Below are 22,352 nucleotides of genomic sequence, written 5' to 3' on the forward strand. Positions count from 1 at the left end.
TCTGTGTCCTGTGTGTGTACCTGGCATTGTTTACATCCTAGTCTGTGTCCTGTGTGTGTACCTGGCATTGTTTACGTCCTAGTCTGTGTCTTGTGTGTGTACCTGGCATTGTTTACGTCCTAGTCTGTGTCCTGTGTGTGTACCTGGCATTGTTTACGTCCTAGTCTGTGTCCTGTGTGTGTACCTGGCAACAGCAGAAGATATTCCTGGGCTGAGTGTGGAACAGCTGCTGACCTACCTGTCAGATGATAACCTGCTCCCATGTTCATGTGCTGAGTTGCATCTTGCAGACGCGTAGCATTAATTTCTAAAGACGTGCTCAACCTACGCTTCAAAGGAACGCAGGATACGCGTGGCAGCCATCTTACGTACGCCAACACGGAGTTAAAAGCAAGTCTATCTGGGCCTTTAAGAGTCAGCTCATCCTGCGCTGCTGTAATGGAAATTAACTTTGGAGCTGTGAATGTGTAGCAGGAGAAGTTAACCCTCTCCTTGATTTCATGTTGTTTATGGAGAAGGAGAACCAGGAAATGAGTCTTTCTGTATGAACTTTAACTCATCTCTGACACCGTCCAGGACACTTTGTGTAAATAAAGATCAAATTAATTAACTTGAGTTATTAGATAACCATTAATAAAATACTGTTAGTATAGCGGTCAGGAAACAACAAGATTTCACTAACATTGAACCCTGTGTGTGTGTGTGTATGTATATATATATATGGCTACTGTAGCTGCAGTACTGATGTAAATACAGTTCTAGAGTACTGTAGTTATGTATTTTCAGTGAGTACTGGTGTAAATACAGTTCTAGGGTACTGTAGCTAGTTATGTATTTTCAGTGAGTACTCTGTGACAACAGCAGCAGCTCTGTTAGCTGTTAGCCGTTAGCTCAACGTGACTTTAACCTTAATTTTCCCAGAATGCACCCAGAAGAACCGTTACCGGCCGTATGTCTGTCGGTCATCAAACACAGTTAGCTTGTGTCGGTCCCCGTTAAACCTGGGAACCGTCCCCGGTCCCCAAACAGCGACATCCAACCCAAAACAAACGGTTAGCACGGAGCTAAGCTAACATCCAACCCAAACAAACGGTTAGCACGGAGCTAAGCTAACAGAGCTAACAGAGTACTAACGGCCGGGTTCTTACCTGAAAATGACCGAAGTCCTTTAGACGTTAAACCGTTAGAACCGTCACAACCGTCAGAGGCGGCGGAGGCCGCTCATGTCTCCGCTCAGAGCGGGAAAACAGTTCAACAAAGTCGGAAGAAGTTTTAGCAGGAGACGCTGCAGCTGCGGTGGTCCGCCATCTTGTGTGTGTCTGTGTGTGTGTCTGTGTGTGTGTCTGTGTGTGTGTCTGTCTGTGTGTGTGTGTGTGTGTCTGTGTGTGTGTGTGTGTGTGTGTGTGTGTGTGTGTGTGTGTGTGTGTGTGTGTGTGTGTGTGTGTGTGTGTGTGTGTGTGTGTGTGTGTGTGTGTGTGTGTGTGTGTGTGTGTGTGTGTGTGTGTGTGTGTGTGTCTCTCTCTCTCTCTATATATATATTGATCCAACCAGTTTTGTGTGTGTGTGTGTGTGTGTCTCTCTCTCTATATATATATTGATCCAACCAGTTGTGTGTGTAATGGTCTAATCGTTTCAGCTGCACTTCATTCATAATCAATCATCAGATTTTATAAACTACATGCAGGAATATTTACTATCAAAGGAAATTAAACATTAAATAATAATGAAGACATTGTCCCTTATCAGTGATTACTACTCCATTATCTTAGACAACTCAATATGAGCACGCACACACACACACACACACACACACACACACACACACACACACACACACACACACACACACACACACACACACACACACACACACACACACACACACACACACACACACACACACACACACACACACACAGCTCTTAGGGTTAGGAGTGGGCTGGCTCTGATTGGGTAACACCTGAAGGAACATGTGTGTGTGAGTGGAGATTTGGAGACAGTAAACAAGCCCTAACAACAAAGGAGGAAGCTTCTCAAAGATCTCGGATCAGCTGTTCGCTACGATCCATTCTAAATTTGGATGACTGGACTAAGCTGAGAAGCTGCAGTATTGGACTTTATAATAAAATATGAATGCATACCTGCAAACTCAGAAGTGCTGAAGGGCACGCAATGAGTAGAGACAATGTTGGCAGCAGACAGCAGAGGGCAGCAGTGCGCCATCGAAGCGTCTGGTCTGCTTCATCCGAAGGAGAAGGAGAAGGAGAAGGAGAATGTTGTTTCCAAGATGGCTCCGGGTCTGGCTGCAGCCGACTGCTCGGTGTCTTCCCGCCGTTAAAAGATGCCAGCTCGGTGTTTTCCCGCCGTTAATGTGAACAGAGAGCTCCGGGTTGTTACCGGGCGCTGGTACCGGAGGTTTGCGGATGCCTCGTGTGAACAGGACCGCCGTGTTATCTCTGCTGATCGTCAGCAGCTCCGCGTTCCTGCTGTTCCAGCTGTATTACTACCGGAAGTACGTCAGCAAGGTGAGACACTCGGAAACAACACACGCTATAATATCATAATATACATCCATACCATAGATATACTGACAGTATATATATATATATGTATGTGATGAATATAATATATGTGTAGTGTTGTTTTGTTGGTTGCTGTCTGATGTCTTGTGTTTGTGAGTTGTTGCATAGTTTAAATGTTTACATGATGGTCTGTGTGTGTTGCTGTTAATCATTGTATTGTATGTTGTGATCTGGGGTTACCATGTTAGACCTGTGCAGGGCCACCAGCTGGTGATGAGCCTGCTGATCTGTGGCTCCTTCACATTTCCTCTTCTGCTGGTCCCATGTGGGGGGGGGCTGTATGAGACTAGACTGAGACAACACACCCCCACGTTACATAAAGTTCTCAGATTTCCCATCATGCCTTTTCTCTCCTGCAGCTGCCGGGCCCTCACATCCTGAGCCAGACCGGTCACCTGACCGCCAGCGACGTCCAATGGGTGAGTCAGCGCTAACGTTAGCATCAGCAGCACTGCTAGCATTTAAAAGAGAATGGATGGTGAAGAAATGGTCAGTTTATTGTTTTTTTTAATGTATTGTTCATTTATGCAGAATATAGAAATACAAACAAACAATCACAAATCCATCTCAATAACAGAGCTATTGCCTCGGGTCGAGCATATAAAACCAAACCTAGGAGCTTATACCTTACAAAACAACAAAGAATGATATAAAGGGAAATAAACAAAGAGGAGGGGCTATCTCAAATGAAATTAAGAGTTTCAAGTAAATAAATCAAATCGAGGGCTTTTTTATCTTTAACCCGTTTCAATGACCAATGGTTCAGGGAGGGTTTGGTCTGAAAATATCTACATTTATGTATAACATGTTTTCCTAAAAGCACCAAGTCGTTGAGAACAACATCTACTTTCTCGTCTTCAACAGAAACACCAGACGTTCTATTCTGGAGCTGGGATCTCCAGTTCCCTGGTCTGTCAGCAGCTCTGCACATCTCTCCACAGAAAAAATACATTTTTCACTAAAAACACAGTTATTAATATCAAACTTGAATCTTTATTAATACCTTATTTTCTTAACCTCTCCATCCCCAAATTCTTTCATCATATATTGTCTTTTAACTGGATTGGGATAATATTCCTTCAATAGAATATTTCTAATAACTTGGTTGGTACATTTATAGTCAAATCAATTCCTTGGATACAGAGCTGCCTCAGACCAGGAGAACCTCTGGAGTACCTAACGTCTTCTCTCACATTGATTTCAGAGACATTGGTACAGCCTTCAGCCATCTATCAGAACGCTGGTACAGCTTTCAGCCATCTGTCATAACGCTGGTACAGCTTTCAGCCATCTATCATAACGCTGGTACAGCTTTCAGCCATCCGTCATAACGCTGGTACAGCTTTCAGCCATCTGTCATAACGCTGGTACAGCTTTCAGCCATCTGTCATAACGCTTGACATTGCATTGAAGTTGATATTTCTCACTAAACTCCTCGTGCTGTATAACTTTTCCTTATTTTCTTAACCTCTCCATCCCCAAATTCTTTCATCTATCATAACGCTGGTACAGCTTTCAGCCATCCTTCATAACGCTGGTACAGCTTTCAGCCATCTGTCATAACGCTGGTACAGCTTTCAGCCATCTGTCATAACGCTGGTACAGCTTTCAGCCATCTGTCATAACGCTGGTACAGCTTTCAGCCATCTGTCATAACGCTGGTACAGCTTTCAGCCATCCGTCATAACGCTGGTACAGCTTTCAGCCATCTGTCATAACGCTGGTACAGCTTTCAGCCATCTGTCATAACGCTGGTACAGCTTTCAGCCATCCATCATAACGCTGGTACAGCTTTCAACCATCCGTCATAACGCTGGTACAGCTTTCAGCCATCCGTCATAACGCTGGTACAGCTTTCAACCATCCTTCATAACGCTGGTACAGCTTTCAGCCATCTATCAGAACGCTGGTACAGCTTTCAGCCATCTGTCATAACGCTGGTACAGCTTTCAGCCATCCATCATAACGCTGGTACAGCTTTCAGCCATCCGTCATAACGCTGGTACAGCTTTCAACCATCCGTCATAACGCTGGTACAGCGTTCAGCCATCTGTCATAACGCTGGTACAGCTTTCAGCCATCTATCATAACGCTGGTACAGCTTTCAGCCATCTATCATAACGCTGGTACAGCTTTCAGCCATCTGTCATAACGCTGGTACAGCTTTCAGCCATCTGTCATAACGCTGGTACAGCTTTCAGCCATCCGTCATAACGCTGGTACAGCTTTCAGCCATCTGTCATAACGCTGGTACAGCTTTCAGCCATCTGTCATAACGCTGGTACAGCTTTCAGCCATCTGTCATAACGCTGGTACAGCTTTCAGCCATCTGTCATAACGCTGGTACAGCTTTCAGCCATCCGTCATAACGCTGGTACAGCTTTCAACCATCTATCAGAACGCTTGACATTGCATTGAAGTTGATATTTCTCACTAAACTCCTCGTGCTGTAACAAGAGTCCATAACTGTCCATAAAATGAGCTATTGCCCAGATTCCCTTGGATTTCCATTCCTCCATGTACACAGAGTTTCTGCTTATCAATATGGATCTATTATTCTATTATGCTAAAATGTCACATTTATCTAAACTCAGCTGTAAGCCTGAAGCTCTTGAGAAGTGGTCAATAATTTGTAAAGCTAAAGGAATTAGATTTTCATTTTTTAGAAACAAAGTTGTGTCGTCAGCCAATCGACTTATGGTAATTTGTCTGTCACTCACAACTAACCCTTCAATACAACTACTCTGGATCAAATGGAGATTTCTGCTACCATAATGAATAAAAGTGGAGAGCTGCTGCAACCCTGATGAATTCCTTCTTCATCTCCAATCAGGGACAGGTGCCCTAGAGCTAACTATTGATTTCATTATAGAGCATCCCAATTATAGTCATCCATTTCTCCTCTTTGTCTTTACCTGATTTAGGAATCAGAGTAATTAAACCTTGTTTCGTAGATGACATCAGTTCTTTCTTCTCTATACACTCCCGTAACGCTTTAAATAGTACATTTCTCACATCATTCCAAAAGAATTGATAGTAATTAGTTGAGAGCCCGTCCGTCCCCGGAGAATTGTTCAACTTCATCCTGAGAATAACTGAATCCAGCTCCTTGATTCTCAGATCTGACTCACACATCCTGGCCTCGCCAAAACGAAGGCCTTGCTCTTTGCAGACCGAAGACTTTTTGGTCTGATGCCAGATTTTTTCCTTCACCCATCTTTTAGAGAAAAGAACGATGATATGCCTGATCTTGTTTTCAATCTTCTTTCCGACTCTGTGGACAATGTCCACGGCTTCTTCCAGCTTCGACCCCATATCCGGAGCAGTCATAACCAGGATTTGGGTGACCTGCATATGGATATCTTCATCTTTTTCCTCTTCCAAACCTTTTATCCGGTGGCACCACCTCATCCTGTACCTTTCCTGTTCTTTAACTCTTTCCTTAAGCTCATTATTTTCTTTGCAAAGATGGTCGTTTTGTTTCTCCAGATCTTCTTTCTTTTTACATTCTGTCAGTACCTCCGTGTTGAACTGGACGGTCTTCGCTAAGCTAGCAATCATGGAGCTACTTTGTTTTGTTCGCTCACTTAAGTCAGCTAGCTTTACATCCACTCTCTTTTCCAGGGCCAGTATTGCCTCCAAACTAGCCTTATTAGAAACCTCATCACTCTCACCAACTTCCGTTGACTTGGCCTTCTTTTCCACGGGTTGCTTGGTAGGTGTCGGCGGTGTGGAATCATTAGCAGCGCGGTCCCTTTTATTTAGCAAAGATACATCCATAGCATAGTCATGCTCCTCTTCACGCACGTTTTCTATTCTTTCTACGTTAGGCGAGGATTTCCTTCCTTTGGGATCCATTTTAAGTGTTTCCGGTTTGAGTGGACATCCAACAACTTCTAACTATACTTTGGGACTACTTGTGAAGAGCTCAGAAAAACACGACTTCTCAACCCGCCGTCTTGCCGGAACCCCCCGGGCAGTTTATTGTTAAAGTGTCAGACTGTGAAAATACGTCATTAGAAAGACTCTCTGAAGCTACAGTGTCTCTGTGTGTGTGTGTGTGTGTGTGTGTGTGTGTGTGTGTGTGTGTGTGTGTGTGTGTCTGTGTGTGCAGCTTACACTCAGGAAGGGGAGGAGTTTACAGTCAGGAAGGGGCGGGACTTGAGCACACCAACAGGAGGGGTCTACACACAGGAAGGGGCGGGGCTTATTATCTCTGTCTGTTTTGCAGCAAACGGTGAAGAAGTTTCTGGCGTTGGCTCAGCGCTTCGGGCTGCCGCTGTTCCTCGCCGACACCGCCGCGCTGACACTGCTCTCCCATGATGCTTTGCGGCAGCGCGACCGGCTGGTGCGTGAGCCGCACTGCAGCTTCCTGTGCACAGGCCGGCCAATCACGTCGTTCGCCCTGCACGCCAACCTGTGGAAGTACGAGGTGAGTGTGTGTTCATATTCATATTCCTTCTAAATTTTAGCGGCGTGTTGGGGTGGGGGGGGGGGGCGAACAAGCTGAAAACATCTTTTCTTCTTCTCTGTTTTTGTGCGTCAGCCCGGCTTCCTATTGGCCGCGGAGCAGAAAGGCTTCGAGCTGATGGAGCTGCGAGGAGAAGACCCGCGATTGGCCAGTCTGGACACCCTATCAGGACAGGAGATTCCGCTGCACTTCCTGTTCCGCCTCCACGGCTACATCATTCATGTGGGTGGCGCCATGGCAACCACAAACATAGGGTGACCAGATTTCCCGGAACTAAAACCGGGACACTGTGCGCGTGACCGTAGTGCTCGTGCACGCACACGCTTTTTAACGTGAACATGTGCCAGCGCAGGTCAGACAGACACAGACTGTGACTTCATTATTCTGATCGTAGGCTCCTCATCTAATAATAATAATAACAGGGCTTTTTCCTGTAAAATTATTATAAGTGTCATTTATTCATATAACACCAAAAGGGTTAAAATGATTGTGATGGTGAATTTTTATGCACCTATTTCTACTTTTTTTCTGAATCAATATGCTGGAAATATCTTAATGTAAAGAGAAACATAGATTACACTCAAATATAAAAACATAATGGAATATATTGCAGTAAGACTCTCAGGTATTCTGGATTACTTTCATCTATTTATTCTCCTTTAGATCAACGTTTCTAATTCTATCTGAGTCAGCACACATGTAGCCCAGCATCATTTACTCCTCCCTCCTTTAATGTGCACATGACAATTATTCACCTCAATGATACATTCATTCATGTTAATGGATTAATAAACTCCTGGACTGTCATATTTCAGATGTTTGAGCAACATTTCTGCTCATGTTCAAAACTTTGTGCACATTCAAAATACAGTATCTGTGTTCTCTGTGATTTGGAGGAGTCGTGATATTTGAGAAAAATAAAGTTATAATAGGGTATTACAAGAATAAAGTCACTATATTTCAGAAAATAATCCACCTGCACCACAGTCTGCTGTGTATTACGTGATATCTCTGCTGATACGGTAGATCTCAGACCGTCTGACAGACTCAGAGCCCCGTTTGGGTCTCTGAATGAGACACGTAGTTTAGGAAGTGGAAAACTGAAACTGCTGCAGAAATACACAGAGCACAAACGTAACACATCTGCCGCAGCGTGTCGACAGCAGAGCGCGTCCATAAACCTGAAGCTGTCCTGCATTTTACAGCGAGAGTGGACACTAAGCGACGCGCAGGTCTGCTCCAGAGCTCCGTGTGTCAAACTAAATCATTAGTATTGCCCTCCTAAACTCTGTGTTAACGGCATCAATGTATTAGACTGATTTGGATAGGATTCCTCCGAAAACTTCACCTTTCACAGCTTTCCTCACTTAGAGACGGTTGCTAGGTGATAGCAACAAATACAGCACGGTCGGACCCCGCACGTAGCTGCCCGTTCTATTCGCCTCGGAAAATAAACTGGACAAAGTTACATTTGGGGCTAAACTCAAAACATTTGGGGCTGAAGCCCCGGCAAAATCGGCTCACGCCACCCCTGGTGTAAACCGGGACATTTTAGCGTCCCGACAGGCTTCTGTCAGGACTCGGGACACGCAATTCAAAATCAGGACTGTCCCGGTCAAACCGGGACGTCTGGTCACCCTACACAAACAGCATCAGGGTTCGACATTAAAGCTGCGACAAGAACGCAGACATGTGGCAGGCTAACTCGTTAGCTTAGAGCTCCAGCTAACTCGTTAGCTTAGAGCTGCAGCTAACTCGTTAGCTTAGAGCTCCAGCTAACTCGTGAGCTTAGAGCTCCAGCTAACTCGTGAGCTCCAGCTAACTCGTTAGCTTAGAGCTGCTAATGTGTCTACAGGTGATGATAACGATGATATTTTGTCTACAGGTGGTGTTCCTGTACGAGCGCAGCGGGAATTATCTGTGGAGCGGAGCGTTGCGTCTCCGAGCCGACGCCGACCGAAGCTTCGCTCCGTTCAAACTGCTCGACTACGGTAGCCATGCTGGAGCGTACGACAGGTAACCTTAGATAAAACACACAGGTACCACTTTATCATCAGAGATCAGAAGTATTATTATATAAATCCTAAGGTTAGGTCTAGACCACACTCTATAATTTACCAGTGGCGAGCAACAACTTCTTCTTAGGCAGAAACCTTGGACAGACTCTGGCTCTTTGGGGGCGCCATCTGTCACTGCCGGTTTGGACACAGACACTGATACAGATATAGAGAAATATGATTGATAATCATTATAGCAGTTGGAATACTCAACAGAGGCAGTTACAGTAACAATAAAGATAGTGGAACTATGACTAGAAATAATAGTTGTAGCCGTTCAGGGCGTAGAAGCATCCATGTATAGCATAGCATGGCATAGTAGGGCATAGCATGGCATAGTAGGGCATAGCAGGGCATAGTAGGGCATAGCAGGGCATAGCATGGCATAGCAGGGCATAGCAGGGCATAGTAGGGCATAGCATGGCATAGTAGGGCATAGCAGGGCATGGCATAGTAGGGCATAGCATAGCATGGCATAGTAGGGCATAGCATAGCATGGCATAGTAGGGCATAGCAGGGCATAGCATGGCATAGTAGGGCATAGCAGGGCATAGCATGGCATAGCAGGGCATAGCATGGCATAGCATAGTAGGGCATAGCATGGCATAGTAGGGCATAGCAGGGCATAGCAGGGCATAGCATGGCATAGTAGGGCATAGCATGGCATAGCAGGGCATAGCAGGGCATAGCATGGCATAGTAGGGCATAGCATGGCATAGTAGGGCATAGCAGGGCATAGCATAGTAGGGCATAGCATGGCATAGTAGGGCATAGCAGGGCATAGCATGGCATAGTAGGGCATAGCAGGGCATGGCATAGCAGGGCATAGTAGGGCATAGCAGGGCATAGCATGGCATAGTAGGGCATAGCAGGGCATGGCATAGCAGGGCATAGCAGGGCATAGCAGGGCATAGCATGGCATAGCAGGGCATAGTAGGGCATAGCAGGGCATAGCATGGCATAGAAGGGCATAGCATGGCATAGTAGGGCATAGCAGGGCATAGTAGGGCATAACAGGGCATAGTAGGTCATATGAATCTGACGACTATGAAAAGGAGAAGGGGTGTCATGTCTTATTAGATGTAAAACGTTATAACTGTGTAATAACTGTTTAGTGATGTCTTATTGGATGTAAAACGTTATAACTGTGTAATAACTGTTTAGTAATGGCTTATTAGATGTAAAATGTTATAACTGTGTAATAACTGTTTAGTAATGTCTTATTAGATGTACAACATTATAACTGTAATAACTGTTTAGTGATGTCTTATTAGATGTAAAACGTTATAACTGTGTAATAACTGTTTAGTGATGTCTTATTGGATGTAAAACGTTATAACTGTGTAATAACTGTTTAGTAATGGCTTATTAGATGTAAAATGTTATAACTGTGTAATAACTGTTTAGTAATGTCTTATTAGATGTACAACATTATAACTGTAATAACTGTTTAGTGATGTCTTATTAGATGTAAAACGTTATAACTGTGTAATAACTGTTTAGTGATGTCTTATTAGATGTAAAACGTTATAACAGTGTAATAACTGTTTAGTGATGTCTTATTAGATGTAAAACGTTATAACAGTGTAATAACTGTTTAGTGATGTCTTATTGGATGTAAAACGTTATAACAGTGTAATAACTTTGTTTAGTGATCGTTCTGTGTGATGTTGCCCCCTGCAGGCCGGAGTTGGTTCTGACGGTTCTCGACGGTCTCGATGTTCGGATCCCGCGAAACGTTTCCCGTTTCCTGTCCGAGCAGCGACGCGCTCGCTTCCTGGAGTGCCGTTACCGTGACGCTCGCAACTTCCTGCAGGTCAGAAGGAGCACGGGGCTTTTATTGTGAAAATACAAAGTGAAAAAGCTGTTTCATTTACATTGTTCATGAGGTTGATTACATGTAAAATAGGAATAAATAAAGATGAATCTCTCTCAGATGTACCCCGACGACGTCTCTCCGGTTGCCGTGGAGTTTCGGAGGAAAGTGAAGTCGCTGCTTCATCTGGCGGCTCGAACTCTCGCTGCTCTCAACATCCCGTTCTGGCTCAGCAGCGGCACCTGCTTGGGTAACATACTAAGAGGCTAATATATAACATGCTAACATATAACATGCTAATACGTTAACACACTAACACGCTGACATGCTAAGATGCTGACATGCTTACATATAACATGCTAACACATGTATGTATACCATACTAACATGCTAACACATGTATATATACCATACTAACATGCTAACACATGTATATATACCATACTAACATGCTAACACATGTATATATACCATACTAACATGCTAACACATGTATATATACCATACTAACATGCTAACACATGTATATATACCATACTAACATGCTAACACATGTATGTATACCATACTAACATGCTAACACATGTATATATACCATACTAACATGCTAACACATGTATATATACCATACTAACATGCTAACACATGTATGTATACCATACTAACATGCTAACACAAGACAGTATTTCTCAGAAAGATGCCACCAAGAGTAGATTTGGTTAAATGTGCTCATAAATAAAGTTAATCTGTGTTGTGGACCAATCGGAGCGCTGTGTCGTTGTGCGTGTTGTGGACCAATCGGAGCGCTGTGTCGTTGTGCGTGTTGTGGACCAATCGGAGCGCTGTGTCGTTGTGCGTGTTGTGGACCAATCGGAGCGCTGTGTCGTTGTGCGTGTTGTGGACCAATCGGAGCGCTGTGTTGTGTGTGTTGTGGACCAATCAGAGCTCTGTGTTGCCCCCTGCAGGCTGGTTCCGGCAGTGCAGCGTGATCTCATACAGCCGTGACGTCGACATCGGCATCTTCATCTCAGACTTCAGCTCTGACATCATCGGCGCCTTCAGGGACGCCGGACTCTCCCTCAAACACAAATTTGGAAAGGTGGAGACTCTCTCTGCACTATGCTAACATGCTAACAGACACTGATCTCACCTGTTTACCTGTTTACCTTTTTTATCTGTTTACCTGTTCACCTGTTGATCTGTTGACATGTCCACCTGTTGACATGTCCACCTGTTGACCTGTTGACATGTCCACCTGTTGACCTGTTGACCTGTCCACCTGTTGACCTGTTCACCTGTTCACCATGTAGTAATGTTACGTATTGTACGTGTACTGCAGGTATTAATGTAGTAATGTTACGTATTGTACGCGTACGGCAGGTATTAATGCAGTAATGTTACGTATTGTACGTGTACTGCAGGTATTAATGCAGTAATGTTACGTATTGTACGTGTACTGCAGGTATTAATGTAGTAATGTTACGTATTGTACGTGTACTGCAGGTATTAATATAGTAATGTTACGTATTGTACGTGTACTGCAGGTATTAATGTAGTAATGTTACGTATTGTACGTGTACTGCAGGTATTAATGTAGTAATGTTACGTATTGTACGTGTACTGCAGGTATTAATGCAGTAATGTTACGTATTGTACGTGTACTGCAGGTATTAATGTAGTAATGTTACGTATTGTACGTGTACTGCAGGTATTAATGTAGTAATGTTACGTATTGTACGTGTACTGCAGGTATTAATGCAGTAATGTTACGTATTGTACGTGTACTGCAGGTATTAATGCAGTAATGTTACGTATTGTACGTGTACTGCAGGTATTAATGCAGTAATGTTACGTATTGTACGTGTACTGCAGGTGGAGGACAGTCTGGAGCTTTCCTTTCTGAGCGATGACGTCAAACTGGACGTTTTCTTCTTCTACGAGGACGGAGACGTCGTGTGGAACGGAGGAACGCAGGCCAAGAGCGGCAGGAAGTTCAAGTTAATACTCTGATTGATTGATATATTATATATATATATATACTTTATTTTCACAGTAAAAGCTACATCAACAGCCGGGTTTAAACAAAAACACTTTCAACAGAAATATGTGCAATTCTTTGAAATCGTCAATCTTTGCTGATCCAACGTTAGCCAACGTTAGCTAACGGCTGTTGTTAGCCTAGCCTCTGACGTTAGAGCCAACGTTAGCTAACGGCTGTTGTTAGCCTAGCCTCTGACGTTAGAGCCAACGTTAGAGCCAATGTTAGCCTAGCTTCTGACGTTAGAGCCAACGTTAGCCAACGTTAGCTAACGGCTGTTGTTAGCCTAGCCTCTGACGTTAGAGCCAACGTTAGTGGCAAAGTTAGCTAACGGCTGTTGTTAGCCTAGCCTCTGACGTTAGAGCCAACGTTGGCCAACGTTAGCTAACGGCTGTTGTTAGCCTAGCCTCTGACGTTAAAGCCAACGTTAGCCAACGTTAGCTAATGGCTGTTGTTAGCCTAGCCTCTGACGTTAGAGCCAACGTTAGTGGCAACGTTAGCTAACAGCTGTTGTTAGCCTAGCCTCTGACGTTAGAGCCAACGTTAGTGGCAACGTGTGTGTGTGTGTGTGTGAGAGTGAGTGTGTGTGTGTGTGTGTGTGTGTGTGAGTGAGTGTGTGTGTGTGTGTGTGTGGTGTCTGTGAGTGTGTGTGTGTGTCTGTGTCTCAGGTCCTGACTCCATAGGTCCGTTTTCTCCGTCAGGTGCTGCTGCTGTCAAGCCTTTGTGTTTTAAATAAAGTTTTGTGTTTCAGGTACGTGTTCCCGCCCTTCTCTCTGTGCTGGGCGGAGTTTCTGGAGCTGAAGGTTCGAGTCCCGTGTGAGACGCTCGACTACGTGACGGCAAACTATGGCGTCGCCTGGAATGTCCCTGTGAGGAGCTGGGACTGGAAGACGTCGCCTAGCAACGTGCAGGAAAATGGGGTGTGGCCTCCAGCAGAGTGGGCGGAGCTTATCCAAGTTTACTGAGCCAGAACGAGACTCAAAACTACAAATAAAGACATGAAACTACAAATAAAGACCAAGTGGAAAGAGAGCTGATTGTGTTTGAGTGCTGAGATCCTGAGAGGACCGCCATGTTTAAATGGCGTCTGCCCGTGTTGGTGGTGATATAGATGGCGTCCCCGTCCTCACTCTGTGTGTTGGTGGTGATATAGATGGCGTCCCCGTCCTCACTCTGTGTGTTGGTGGTGATATAGATGGCGTCCCCGTCCTCACTCTGTGTGTTGGTGGTGATATAGATGGCGTCCCCGTCCTCACTCTGTGTGTTGGTGGTGATATAGATGGCGTCCCCCGTCCTCACTCTGTGTGTCGGCGTAGATGGCGTCCCCGTCCTCACTCTGTGTGTTGGTGGTGATATAGATGGCGTCCCCGTCCTCACTCTGTGTGTCGGCGTAGATGGCGTCCCCGTCCTCACTCTGTGTGTTGGTGGTGATATAGATGGCGTCCCCGTCCTCACTCTGTGTGTTGGTGGTGATATAGATGGCGTCCCCGTCCTCACTCTGTGTGTTGGTGGTGATATAGATGGCGTCCCCGTCCTCACTCTGTGTGTCGGCGTAGATGGCGTCCCCGTCCTCACTCTGTGTGTCGGCGTAGATGGCGTCCCCGTCCTCACTCTGTGTGTTGGTGGTGATATAGATGGCGTCCCCGTCCTCACTGAATCGGCGTTCTGTTGATTCAGGAAACGTCTTCGAGCTACAACCGACAACACAATTATACTTATTATCTTTTTCTGGAGGAAAATTCTCATCAGACCCTCTAGTTCCAGAGCTCGCCTCCTTACGTGCACACGTTTCCCTCCGTGCACACGCCTCCTTACGTGCACACTAGAGTCCGGATCGGGCTGCATTGTTGTGTCCGACCCAGCTAACCTCTCATGTTGTTCTCAGACTAACGACACATGGAGGTGTGTTTGTGTGAAAGCTTTTCTGAAGCAGCTGGAGGAAGACCTTCAGAAATGTCACCAGATGAGGTCATCAGCTCACACGGGGAACAAGCTCACGTTAACACACACACACACACACACACACACACACACAGACTGAGCTCTCTTAAAGGAGCAGCAGCACCATTTTACAGAAAATGCCTCATCGTGCTGATGTGACTGAGCCCGACCCTCATTTCTAAATATCTGTCCCAACCGGCCTGTCGGGTACCGTCGGGTATCCATGCCTTAATGCACACGCCTCCATGCGTGTACACGCTTCCCTCCGTGCACACGCCTCTTTACATGCACACGCCCCCCCCCCCCCTTTTTAAATAAACCTGTTGCTACGTGTTGTCGGGCTGAACGTGGCCATGTTTTCCTCCTATCCCAGAATGCATCTGTGGCGTAGCCAGACCTTCCTGGGCAGATTATTTCATTCTCTAAGTTTAGGAGACAGGTAGATGATGATTAATCTGCTGTAAAACAGGAGATATGAAAAGGTTACATCACTTCTCATCAGACCCAAACACGTGCTTTTTAATCGTGATTAATCGCTGAAGTTCTGTTTTTAATGTCGATTAATCGCGTTTGATCTCATGATTATAATTGTATTATTTAGCGTCTCAGAACAGTTTTTAAGTCATATTAACAATGAAAGCCGTTCTCACCAGAGGATCTTAACTGGGAATCAAATGAATGCAAAGAAAGTGACTTTATGAACTTGACTTTAGGATTTGTCATTATTTATTTACTGTAAACAAAAGAAAAATGTGTGAATCTGTCATTATTGCACAACTCAGAACAGGTCGACCGTAGCACGTCTTTAAGACCCGAGTCCTCTACCATGCTGACAGGTCTGCAGGTAGTTACCACCCGTTTAGCCCGCTAGCAGGTAGCATCACGTTAACTGAACTATATGCTTAGCTCGTAGCTGGTAGCTCCAGCTGGACGTGCTTCGTGATCTTTTAGTTCAGCTTTACACAACGTGCATATGGTTTAGACTTGTCTACGAGCCGTCCAGGAGTTTAGGAAAATAAAAAGCTCCATTCAGAGTTATTGCTGCTGTGTTTCTCCATCATGCTGCAGCCTGCAGCAGCAGGATGTGTTAGGAGGAAGTGGCAGCTTGATGAGAAGTAACGGTGCTGCAAAGGGTCAAAATAGTAGCTGTTAGGCCCCACGCCAAGCCCAGTGAGGTGGAAATACATTAATAAATGGAGGCATGAGATAAAAAAAAAAAAAAGTAACGTGTTATGCTCGGCCCTTAATCGCATCGCCGTTAACGCGTTAGCGCTGACAGCCCTAATATTTGATTAATGAAGTAAAACTCTGTTTCTATTTTAGTCCTGAAATCAAACCTGGACATTTGTTTTTATTTTGCTGACTAATTATTATTTAAATATCTGTTCATTTCAGCTGTTTTCAGACAATACAAATCATATAATTATATAACTCTTCTGTTCTAACAACACTGACATAAAATAAATCTGTTCATCTTTTCATCACTTTTACTCTCAACTTCAAACTCTTATTTTATTACTAAATAAAACCAACAGATGTATTAAATCAAAATGTTTATTGTGTTTTGTTTGATAGGGTTATTTCATCACCTCTGTCTCCACCAGACTCTGACCCAAGCATGACTCCCTGAAACCGTTCAGTTCATTTTATTACAACATATATTACAAAGATTCCCTAAAAGCTCTCCTTTTAATAATAATAATAATCTGTTTCTGTCATCTTCAGACTCTTCTTTACTTCACTGAATGTTTCCAGTCAGCTCATAGTTTCAGACTCGGTTCATTTCTTTCAGCATTTTTACTCTGAACCAAACATGACTCTCTGAAACAGTCAGTCGGTGTTTTAGTCTCCACGGTTACAGGTGACGTCACTCGGCCGCAGTGTCTCCCTGCCGCTCCCGGTGACGTCACTCGGCCGCCGCGTTTCCCTGCCGCTCCCGTTGACGTCACTCGGCCGCCGTGTCGCTCTGCCGCTCCCGGTGACATCACTCGGTCGCCGCGTCGCCCTGCCGTTCCCGGTGCACCACGAGCCCCTTGCTAATCAGATCCGGCACCTCCACGGCGAGCCACGGCCCGAGGCCCAGCGCCATCAGGTGCGCGAGCCCGAAGCGCGGCGCGTTGCGCGCCCAGAGCGGAGCGAAGTGGTCCGTCAGGCAGATCTTCCCGCCGCGGAACATCTTCGCGGTCTTCCCGTCCAGCTCCGGTACCGCCACCTCCGGCGCCGTGTCCGGGTACGTCACCGGGATGTCAAACTCCACCCGGAACTCGTAGCGCAGCAGCTCGTGGATGAACCAGCACGTGCCGGTCCAGCGCGTGCCGTCGGCGTTGGACTCGAGGCGGAACCAGTCGCAGTCCGCCGCCTTGTTCTGCTCCACGGAGCGGATCAAGCTCTGGTACTCCTCCTTCAGGCGCTGCGGCCAAAGCGCGCGGTCCCGCGGACCCGCGTGCGTCTTCAGCAGCGGCAGCTGCGACACGGCCCTGCGCGTGGCCTCATCCGCCATTCCGCGTGCAGAAGTACAAAGAGAAGAGTTTAAAACGGGCAGAGGGTCGGTCCGCGTGCAGAACTACAGAGAGAAGAGTTTAAAACGGGCAGAGTCGGTCCGGAAACGGGCTGAGGTCTCTGGCGGAGTGCTGACGTGGACTTCCGCTCGGACACAAACACTTCCTTTACGGGACTTTCAAAACAAAAGCACCCCACTCCTGCAGTAGACGGTTTCCTCTGATCAACATGTTAAATCATTTATTCATTCAGAATACAGATTTACAAACAAACAAGGCATCTTTACTAATGCATTTCAAAAATAGAGCTTTTGCCTCGGGTCGAGCAAGTAACCAAACATAGGAGCTTATACAAACAACTCAACATTAGAAGAAAATAAATAAATACTTGGATGCAGCGCTGCATCAGACCAGGAGAACCTCTGGGGTACCTGATGTCTTCTCTCACCACTGATTTCAGAGACATTGGTATTGATTGATTGAATGTATTTGACCACTTACATATAAAAATATGAAACAGTACATGTGTCATACATTATAAATACATAAATAGTGAGGGATGACACAATAAAGCCCAAAGACTTCTTTCCATTGTGGTCCCTATAAGGGAAGAGGACATTCATTCATCATGCATTAAACAAATTCATCCACATTATACAGAAAAATGAACAATAGAAATAGACTATGATATGATAATGACTACGAGTGGCACCTCAGCCATACGTCCAACCTCCGTTTAAAACTGCTTCTGACTGTCTGGAGTGTAGCAGGTAACAAAGGGTAGTCCCAGCATAAAGAAAAGACTGCCCAGATTAGTGTTAAATCTGGGGGGTACAAAATCAGTTGGGCTACCCCTAGTGGAGTACCTGTGAACTTTGTTTACTCTATTAAAATACTTTCTAAAATATTTGGGAACATGTCCATTAACAATTGTATGTACCCAGCTGCATCTGAGTCACTCGATCCTCCACTTTCACCCATCCCACCCTTTCAAAGTGGGAAGATTCCAGGTGAGTTATAATTGGAAGGTCTAAAATAAGCCTTATTCATTTATTTTGAGATGTCTGAAGCCTATGTTTCAGGTTCCCTGTGACATCATTGTACCAGGAGCCACACGCATAATCAAAATAAGGCTGAATTAACGCTCCTGCCAGAATTAGCTTTGTTTTTTCATCCAAAAACTTTGATGTTCTGGCCAAAAAGCGGACTCTCTGATTTACTTTGGTGATTGCCTCTTGGCCTGACCTACTCCAGATAAGTTGCAATCTAACATATATCCAAGATAACTGACTGATTCCTTGGCAGTAATTACAATATCTCCAGCTAGGACCTTAAAACCTGAGGCTTTTCTTTAACTTTATCTTTGTTTCCCTAAATGAAGTGATAATCTGTTATCAGCCATCCACATGCTAACATTTAGAAGTTCTGCGCTAAGTGTGCTTTCAATCATATTTTTATCCTTGTGAGAAACAACCAGCGCAGAATCATCTGCATATAAAAAAAGACTGCATGAACAAGCAGACTTTAAGTCATTTATATATAGCAGAAAGAAAAGGTAGGTGTGATGCACCCCACAGTCCATGCCTTTTGGTTGAGACATTTTCCCCCCAATGTCCACTACTCGCGTTCTGTTCTCCAGATAGGAGCCCACCCATTTCTGTGCTAATTCACTAAAACCCATGGCTTTCAATGTATACATTAAAACACAATGGTCGACTGTATCAAAGGCTTTTTGTAAGTCTAACATGACCATGCCACAGAAGTTTCCATTATCCACCTCCTTTTTTATATAGTCAGTTAGAAACGGTAAACAGGAGTCCGTAGAGTGTGATTTACGAAAGCCAGACTGGAACTCATAAAGTAGGTTTTGTGATTTTAAGTAATTATCAATCTGTTCAAAAATGATCCTTTACATTATCTTTGACAGACAACCAAGAATTGAGACAGGTCTGTAATTACCAGGGTCTAGTTTACTCCCTTTCTTATATAATGGAATCACTTTGGCAATCTTGAGGTCATTGGGAAAGTATCCTTGTTCTATCGACCTGTTCATAATATGAGTAATGCTCGGAGTAATGATCCCTCACAATCTAGATGGACTGGAATCTACTCCTGTGGCTTTAGAGCCATCAAGCCTCTTCAGCTTCTCCAGAGTGCCTCCCTCACCTTTTCAAAAAAGAAACTGGACACCTAACTGAGAGTAAAAGTCCTGTACATGACTTTCACCATATTGACCAGTCTGGCCAGGTAACTTCCTGGCAACAGATGAGAAATACGTATTACAGCCATCTGCCACTATCTCCTTCTCTGATGTAATATTGTTGCCAAGATCTAAAGTGATATTAGTGTTTTTTGTTTTTAGCTTTTTACTGCTTAAGGGATTTCCATAACTTTGTCATTTTTTCATTGAAATATGCCTTTTTAGTATTGACCACTAATCTGTTAACTTCATTTCTTGCCTTTTTATAATCAGCCCAACTCTGCTCATCCTTGTTTTCTCTGAATTTACCATACTTCCTATTTCTTATCCTAATTGCCTCAAGGATGTCACCATTTACCCAGGGTTCTGTTCTCTGCTTTATTCTAATTCCTTTATATGGGGCTATTTTATCTACAGCTTCTAAAAACATACTTTTAAATAAGCACCAAGCTCTGTCCACATCACTACATTGTAAAACCGTAGACCAGTTCATTTTATTTAAACAGCCATTCAGCGCTTCTTTGCTATACTTTTTCAGTGACCGTGTTTTTATAGAAGTATGACAGTTGAGCACTGCTTGCTTGATCTTTCTAGTACAGAAAATAATAGAATGGTCACTCAACCCATATTTTATAACCCCACTTTCTGTTATCCTAGATTTGTCTGACACTAGGACAAGGTCCATCGTGGTTTGGGTGGTACAGCACACACGTGTAGGTTCATTAATCAGCTGATGTGAACTATAGGAGCGACAGAAATTCATCAATGCTTTATACCCAGAAACATCACTTTTCTGAAAATCAGTGTTGAAATCCCCCAACATGATAACTTCAGATTTAACCAAGTCCATGAAATTTGAGCAAACATCCTCTAAAAGTTCATAAAACTGTGTTTGATCAGGCGGTCTGTAACATGTGCAAATTAGTATGGGCTTACTCTTCGGTAGCAAAATATCTATCCAAATCGCTTCAACCTGCTCACTATTTAAGTCCATTCTATGATTAAAACCAATGTCCGCTCTTACATATATACACGCCCCTCCACCTTTGCGGTTTCGATCCCTCCTAATTACCAAATCATTCTCCAGTTCAATTTCAGCGTCCGTAATGGAGTCATCCAGCCATGTCTCGGTGAAACAAAATATTCCCACCTTTCTGCTTTTGCTGAGGTGTCGGATCACTGTGATTTTCGGGAGAAGGCTTCTGACGTTGAGATGAAGCAGGTGTAATCCTCTCGCCGACATGAAAGAATCCACATTCGATATCTCTTTGTAGACACCCTCCAGCTCTTCCAAGAGTGCCTGCTCCACAGGGGCCTGTGGATCCAATCTCCTGGCCTGCTCCGCACCACGTTCCCGGATCACTGTCACGTCTCCCAGCTCTGGATCTCCACCACTTCTCCCAGCGCCTCTACGCACACTTCCACTCCCTTCAGCAACACTCATGGATAGGAGTTTGTCCCCAGCGTTTGGATGTCTAGGGCAAAACAGCGCACATGCCGAGGGCCTACTTGACATCGTATTCCTTGGTCCAAATTCCCGCATCGGGCCCGGGCATTGATGTGTATTTCCAGATAATAATAGGCAGATGCAAATTATCAATTTGTCGCCATTCACTTGCCTTTTGATGCCACCTTTATCATTGCGCTTGGCTAGATACCAGCATGGATAGAGAAATATGTCCATGATGATTTTCTTTCCATAACCAAGTTGTTTTTTTAGGTAAAAGTTTGTTTGGGTGAGCATAGCAACTATGTAAATGCCCCTCGAAACCGATCTTAGGGCCGTTTTCTAAAAAGATAATAATAAATATATATGCTAGAAGCACCACAAGCACACCACACTTGCCAGCTGCCATCTTGTCCAAGAGCTTGAAGTCAATGTGAATTTTAAAACCATCAGTTACAGCTTTCAGTCGTCTATCATAACGCTGGTACAGCTTTCAGCCATCTGTCATAACGCTGGTACAGCTTTCAGCCATCCGTCATAACGCTGGTACAGCTTTCAGCCATCTATCATAACGCTGGTACAGCTTTCAGCCATCCATCATAACGCTGGTACAGCTTTCAGCCATCCGTCATAACGCTGGTACAGCTTTCAGCCATCCTTCATAACGCTGGTACAGCTTTCAGCCATCCTTCATAACGCTGGTACAGCTTTCAGCCATCCTTCATAACGCTGGTACAGCTTTCAGCCATCTATCAGAACGCTGGTACAGCTTTCAGCCATCCATCATAACGCTGGTACAGCTTTCAGCCATCCGTCATAACGCTGGTACAGCTTTCAGCCATCTATCATAACGCTGGTACAGCTTTCAGCCATCCTTCATAACGCTGGTACAGCTTTCAGCCATCTATCATAACGCTGGTACAGCTTTCAGCCCATCTATCAGAACGCTTGACATTGCATTGAAGTTGATATTTCTCACTAAACTCCTCGTGCTGTAACAAGAGTCCATAACTGTCCATAAAATGAGCTATTGCCCAGATTCCCTTGGATTTCCATTCCTCCATGTACACAGAGTTTCTGCTTATCAATATGGATCTATTATTCCAAACTGGAGTATTATGGGGTGTAAAATTATGTTTGTAGATTAACTTCCAATAGAGAAGGATCTGCTGATGGAAAGCAGAAAGTCTGACAGGTAATGAATTGCATCCAAAAATATTTTTTAAAATATTAAATTGGGGACAATAAACCAAAAGGACTGCCTGTTATTAATAAAAGATTTTAACCATTTCAATGTAAAGA

General features: G+C 44.5%; 2 protein-coding genes across 3 annotated transcripts; one reads left to right on the top strand and one right to left on the bottom strand.

Moving 5' to 3' along the window:
• The first annotated feature begins 2,240 nt into the window (after window positions 1-2,240).
• fktn (fukutin) lies at window positions 2,241-16,456 on the top strand. Of its 2 annotated transcripts, XM_078271004.1 has the most exons (11): window positions 2,241-2,525; window positions 2,942-3,001; window positions 3,447-3,491; window positions 6,814-7,014; window positions 7,129-7,275; window positions 8,939-9,069; window positions 10,794-10,926; window positions 11,047-11,176; window positions 11,892-12,025; window positions 12,799-12,923; window positions 13,716-16,456. In XM_078271004.1, exons 1-11 carry the CDS (start codon window positions 2,424-2,426, stop codon window positions 13,927-13,929), a joined length of 1,422 nt encoding a protein of 473 aa, XP_078127130.1. In that variant the 5' UTR covers window positions 2,241-2,423; the 3' UTR covers window positions 13,930-16,456. The 2 variants fall into 2 exon arrangements, with proteins under 2 accessions (XP_078127130.1, XP_078127131.1); XM_078271005.1 differs by lacking the exon at window positions 3,447-3,491.
• On the bottom strand, window positions 16,446-17,564 carry ufc1 (ubiquitin-fold modifier conjugating enzyme 1). Its single transcript, XM_078271006.1, has one exon. It carries the CDS (start codon window positions 17,403-17,405, stop codon window positions 16,890-16,892), a length of 516 nt encoding a protein of 171 aa, XP_078127132.1. The 5' UTR covers window positions 17,406-17,564; the 3' UTR covers window positions 16,446-16,889.
• Between the last annotated feature and the right edge of the window lie 4,788 nt (window positions 17,565-22,352).

This window comes from Sander vitreus, chromosome 16 (assembly GCF_031162955.1).
Source record: "Sander vitreus isolate 19-12246 chromosome 16, sanVit1, whole genome shotgun sequence".
Taxonomy (NCBI): Eukaryota; Metazoa; Chordata; class Actinopteri; order Perciformes; family Percidae; genus Sander; species Sander vitreus.